Raw genomic sequence first — 6,000 nt, 5'->3', positions numbered from 1 at the left:
ATTACGTAACATCGTCTACGAGCCACTACAAATTTTTTTTTTACCATTTCTTTTTTTTGTTTCATTCTCACTCACTCTCTTTCTCTCACTTTCTTTCTATTCCCCAATATTTTCCATAAAAGATGTAACTGGGTTACGTTTGTTTGTTTCTATGTGTATGTGTGTGTGTGTTTGTATGTTGTGTGTGTGTTTGCGCACGCGTTAATTAATCATTTTGAAAAGCTTCGACCGAAAAACGTGTGTTTTTTGTTTAATTATTTTGTCGGTTCATCTTAAAAATCGAATAAACTTGACCATTATTTACAAAGAGATCGTTTAGTTTCAATGGCAAAAGATCGGCCATCTTGTATAAAACCTATTTTTTGTTTCTTTTTTTTTATTAATTTTTTTATAACCCCCCAAATCCCATCCCACCCCATCCCGTTTCATCATTGTTTAATTCTTATAGTAGTTTTTCAAGTAAAAAGCTGTGAAGGATAGCGTGACTTGCGCGAGCGCTTGATTATTATTATTATTATTATTATTATTATTATTATTATTATTATTATTATTATTATTATTATTATTATTATTATTATTATTATTATTATTATTATTATTATTATTATTATTATTATTATTATTATTATTATTATTATTTTACCTTTATATTATTATATTATATATTATTATTATATTATATTATTATTAATATTAATATTAGTATATATTATTAATATTATTATTAATATTATTGAATAATAATTATACTATTTGTTTTATCCTGTTTATCTCATTTTTATTCTCCACGATTCCCATATTCTCTTTCCTCTCTTTCTATTTAATTGTTTTTTTTTTGCTTCTTTTCGTTTTTTTTTCAATTTTATTATTTATTTGTTTTTAATTCTCTCTTATCTTTCATCAAGACGACAGCGCGTGCACGCTCGTTCGGTTGTGTTCTTTTATTTATTTTATTCCATCGTTATGTTTTTTCTTTTTTTTTTTAATATTTTCCCGATGAACGTCGAGACGTCGTCGCCGGCATTTTGAGGCACGAATTTTATATTTCTCCTAAGGAGGAATCCTTTTTTTCTTATCCTTGATCTTCTTCTTCTTCTTCTTCTTCTGTGCGCGACGTGTGCAAATAAATTAATTTATGTGTGCTTCTTCGATGTGTGTATGTGTATGGTGTGTATGGTTTGTTCTGTGTTTGTGAGTATGTGCATGATGCTTGTGTGTCGTGTATGTGTATGTGTTTGTTTGTTTGGTATCTGAGTGTGGATGTGTTTGTTTCTGTGTGAGTGTTGTATTTGTATGCGTATGTAATTTCCTCTTACTTCTTTCATCTTCTTAATTTTTATTATTTCTGTTTAGTTTTGTATTTTAAAGTGTCATCTTTTGTTTTATTTTTTACAATTATTTATAATAAGAAACCGATCGTCTATCGACAACAAGGCTAGGCACAAACTTGAGCTTTGCGCTTTATAAATTTAGTTTCATAATTAGTTTTATTACATTTTACTTATTACTCTCCACTTGATATGATGGTATAAACTTTAGTCTCTGTTTCAGTTTTCTGTTCATTTATTTTAATTTATTATTTCTTTTTCTTTCGTTCTTAAAATGTTGACTTCTTTTCTCAAATTTCTTCAGAATTCTTTTTCTTGGTTTGCCATTTCATTTTCCACTCTCTTTCTCTCTCTTCATCTGTCTCTTTCTCTCTTTCATTCTGGTACACATTCTCATTTGTTTTCTACCATCTTTTTCACTTTTTCTTCTTCCCTAACCTCATTGTCTTCAGTTCATCCTAACCCGAATATGTCAAAATTCAACGAAAATAAATAAATAAGTAATAATAATAATAATAATAATAATAATAATAATAATAATAATAATAACAATAATAATAATAACAATAATAATAATAATAAAATTAAAAAAGAAAATGAAAAAAAGAGAGGGGGAAAAACCGATGAAACTACAAAAAAGAATCGATTTAAGATAAATCCTTGAAAAATATTAAATATATGTAATATATAGTAATATTACGTTTATATTAATATATTATAATAAATGTAATATATAAAAATATTATATTTTTTATTGGACCTCCCTCCCTTATTAAAATGCGCGTAACTAATACGCCGCCATTTATCCACTGCCGAATAAAATTACAAAAATTTAATCTAATTATTGATGAACTAGGATCACAGGCGCGAAACGACTCACCCTATCCACCGCCCTCCCCATTTCTTTTATTCTTTTTCAATTCGTAATTCGTGTTTTTAAAATCATTTCTATCTTTTCATTCTAACCCCTTTCCCCTAACTCATTTTCATTTCCCTACTTTTTTCTTTATATTTGTATTTAACATGTATGTGTACTACATGTAAGTGTACGTGTACGTGTATATATGAATTATATGTATGTATGTGTGTATGTTTTGTGTGTTTACCCTTAACGATAGATTTAATACACTTCTATCTATTTTTATTTTCCATTTGTAATTGGAAAATTTGAACGCCAGATGTAACATTCCCCCTTACCACCCTTCCCACCCTTCCCCCTAATTGTCGTTGTTCTATTTAATTTTCTTGTGCTGCATTTTCCCGTTGTTTTTTTTTTTTTTTTGTTAATTTGTTTGTTATTATTATTTAATATTAATGATGTTGTATCTCCCACTCCCATCATAACGAAATCTTCCAATTTATTACGAACACCCAGCACATATTTTTTTTTTCATGGTTTTTCCTCTTCATCGTAAGAATATGCCATATATTTTTTCCCCTTGCATTAATTTTTCTTTTCTTCTTCTTGTTTTCTTTATTTTCTTCTTTATATGCCGTTAATGTCGATCTTAAGGTTGCCCGTTTTCTTCTCTCTTTGATCCCTGAGAAAATAAAATAAAAATAATTAGAATTTATGTTTCAAAAGATAATTGAAAGTAAAGATAATTATAAAATTTTTAAATTATGAATAAGGCTCTGCTAATATTTATTTTATATTTTCTTTACCATTTATTAAAAATATCACAAAGTAATCTTTAATGGATTAGAAATATTGTTATTTTATAATCACCCTTCATATATCGTTTGTTTTAAACGTATGTATTATATATATATATATAATATATATATATGTATATATATATATATATATTATATACATATATAATATATGTATATATATATATTTACTATGTTGATATTAAAAATCAGAATTAATTTTATCACTTCGTTCGTAAGTTAGAGAAATAAAATAATATAAAAACGAAGAGAGAAAGATAGACAGAGAGAGAAATCACAGAAAATAAATGAAAACGTCAAAAGAAAATTAATTTTCAAAGTTAACAGAACGCATTCATTGCATGGTAATTATTATCATTATTATTATCATTATTATTATCATTATTATTATTATTATTATTATTATTATTATTATTATTATTATTATTATTATTATTAGGATTATATAAAGAGATCTTATTTTCTTGTATGTACAGAGTGATTCATCAATTCTTGTCACCTTAATAGCTTCAAAAATATGATTGTACCAAAAAAGTGTATAAGAAAAAAGTTGCATCAAAAATTCAGGACTACAATATTTTTACAAATATTTGTTTACTAGTTCGAGTAATTTTTGAGATTTATTGATCAACAACTTTGTTTTTTTAAATACAATGTTATATTTTAATACTTATTTTGAGATAACTGCTGTTAAGACGAATCCACTGATGTGCAGCATTAAATAAAAACCTGAAAATGACCAATAGAAAACTATTCGGAAAATATCTGTTCCGTCCGTTGTCGGAACAATTAAAAGCTGACGTAACCCTGATGCAATTTTGATCTTCGTTGATTTTGAAAAATATTAATGTTGCACATCAATGGATTCATATTGTAATCCTGAATTTTTCATGCAACTTTTTCCTTATCCACTTTTCTGCTACTGTCAAACTTTCAGTGCTATTTGGGTGACAAGTGTTGGTGAATCATCCTGTACATATTTTATCCTATTTTTCTTTACTAATAATACAAGATAGATAAATTTTTAAAAAATTCGTAATAATACATTTTTTCTATGTAAATTTGACCAACCACGAATTATGTCAGATTGAATTGAAGTAATTTTCAGATACATAATATTCATTTAACATTATTACAAAAGATTTTAACAAACTTAAAAATGTTTTTCCGAAACATGTTTCCTCTCAGTCGTTTGTTTATTAAAACTTTAGAAATTAAAAAATTAATTGAGAATACTTTTTAATCTAGAGAATATGATTTAAATTTACCTAATGTAAGTGAACGTATTTACTAAAATTAAAAAAAAAAAACAAACAAATTTATTTTTAATGAAAATGGGTTGTTCAACATTTACACGATACTTTTCAGAAGAAATTATTTAACAAACAACATCGTTTAACCCGTAATATTGAATGTAGAACAAAAAAAAGAGAGAAGTTTGTTTAAAAATCTTTTAAACAAATATAATTATAATCAAGATCAGTGAATATTGTTCGTGAAAAGTAAATTTTACGATCGTTCAAATTAAAGAAAGAAGAAAAATTGATGAACAAATGCTGACTCCGAGATGAGATATTGCAAATACAAGCTTTTCAAAATAAAACATTGAAAATAGAAGGAAAAAAAAGACAAGAAGAAGAAGAAGAAGATAGAAAAAAAGTAAAAAAGACTTGAAAAAAAAAATTAATAGCAAATTTCTATGAACCAACATGACCAATTTATATCGCATATAATTATCGACGAGAAAAAATAAAAAAAAAGGGAAAATGCTGTGTCGTGTTCGTGATCACCTTCTGTAAAAAAAAACCAATCTATGTACATACATATATACATAAATACATATGTATAATAATACTACGTAGAAAAGACCACGACCGTTGTACTATATTTCCTTCTACTTTCGTTATTACAATGATGGAATTAGAATTGGTGCGGGACGAGAGTTAATAGCTGACTAATCAAGCATTAGAAAGAAAAAAAAGAACTAAACCATTGGGCGTGTGCTTTTCATAGGGGTGAAAAAGGTAACTTTAAAATTAAATTAGAGGAAAAGGATTAGATAGGATCCGAGTGGCTTAGATTCGTGTAGTACGTTGACAAATAAATAATTAAATAAATAAATATTCATATAATATATATAAACAAAACAAAAATATTTCAAATATTTCAAGTAATCATCCAGTAACCACCATTAACTTCGAAACAAATATTGCGCGCCTAATTCAAATATTATTTTTATATTTATATATAAATCTCACGATTATTAATTAATTAATTAATAATAATAATAATAATAATAATAATAATAATAATAATAATAATTAAGAAAGTTCATAAAAAAATTAAAGAAAAAAGATGTAATATAATAATAAATGTAAGTTTTTTTTTTAATCCGATTGATATTGTTGATTGTGTTTATCATAGACAAAATGAAACCTACTTCGATCCAGAAATTTGTAAAGCCCACCTCGGCCATTTTTGATTTTGCATATTCGATTCTTATCGCTCCTCGGTCGGAGGAGAGGAGAAGGGACCCCTGGAGAGCGGACATCGCCTGTGCCGCGTAGCGTACGTCTTGATATTCGACGAAGGCCACCGGTGACCCTCCCTTCGTGTGCATACGAAGCCGGGAGAAACCATGGTAACTGTGCATAAATAAGATAAAACGTGCTTTTGTTAGTTGTACAGAGGTTTTTTTTTCTTTTTTTTTCTAGTTTTTTTTGGTTGGGTTACAGGACATTTAGCTTTAAAGATTTGGTGGGTTGCGGGGATGCGGGTAGGTAGCAGGTGAAGAAAGGGACAGTTAATAAAAACGTGCTTTTTGTTAATTGTACAATGGGATTTTTGTTTGCTGCTAAAAAAGGTTAATTTCTTTTCGGTTTCGGGAAATGTAGCTTTGAAAATTGTAGGAGGTTTTGGGGTTGGGTGTAGGTAGCAAGTGAAGAAAGGGATAGCTAGTAAAAACGTGCATTTTGTTAATCCTACGATGGGATTT

General features: G+C 27.1%; 1 protein-coding gene across 3 annotated transcripts in view; it reads right to left on the bottom strand.

The window, feature by feature from the left end:
• Positions 1–1,128: 1,128 nt before the first annotated feature.
• The window catches only part of LOC107070716 (protein couch potato), a 41,979-nt gene continuing 37,107 nt past the window's right edge, over positions 1,129–6,000 (bottom strand). Inside the window, exons 8-9 of one of the 3 annotated variants that reach the window (XM_015329158.2) lie at positions 5,446–5,650; positions 1,129–2,869 (exon numbers count right to left, since the gene is read on the bottom strand). In XM_015329158.2, coding sequence (XP_015184644.1) covers positions 2,837–2,869; positions 5,446–5,650 — 238 coding nt within the window. In that variant the 3' untranslated portion in view covers positions 1,129–2,836. The remainder of the gene's footprint in view (positions 2,870–5,445; positions 5,651–6,000) is intronic. The other 2 variants (XM_015329160.2, XM_015329161.2) reach the window with 2 other exon arrangements.

The sequence above is a fragment of the Polistes dominula genome, unplaced genomic scaffold (genome assembly GCF_049000335.1).
Source record: "Polistes dominula isolate Pdom_NZ unplaced genomic scaffold, Pdom_raw_medaka contig_12, whole genome shotgun sequence".
NCBI classification, from domain to species: Eukaryota; Metazoa; Arthropoda; class Insecta; order Hymenoptera; family Vespidae; genus Polistes; species Polistes dominula.
The sequence above is the reverse complement of the archived record's forward strand: the minus strand, read 5'-3'. Positions and strand labels throughout refer to the sequence as shown.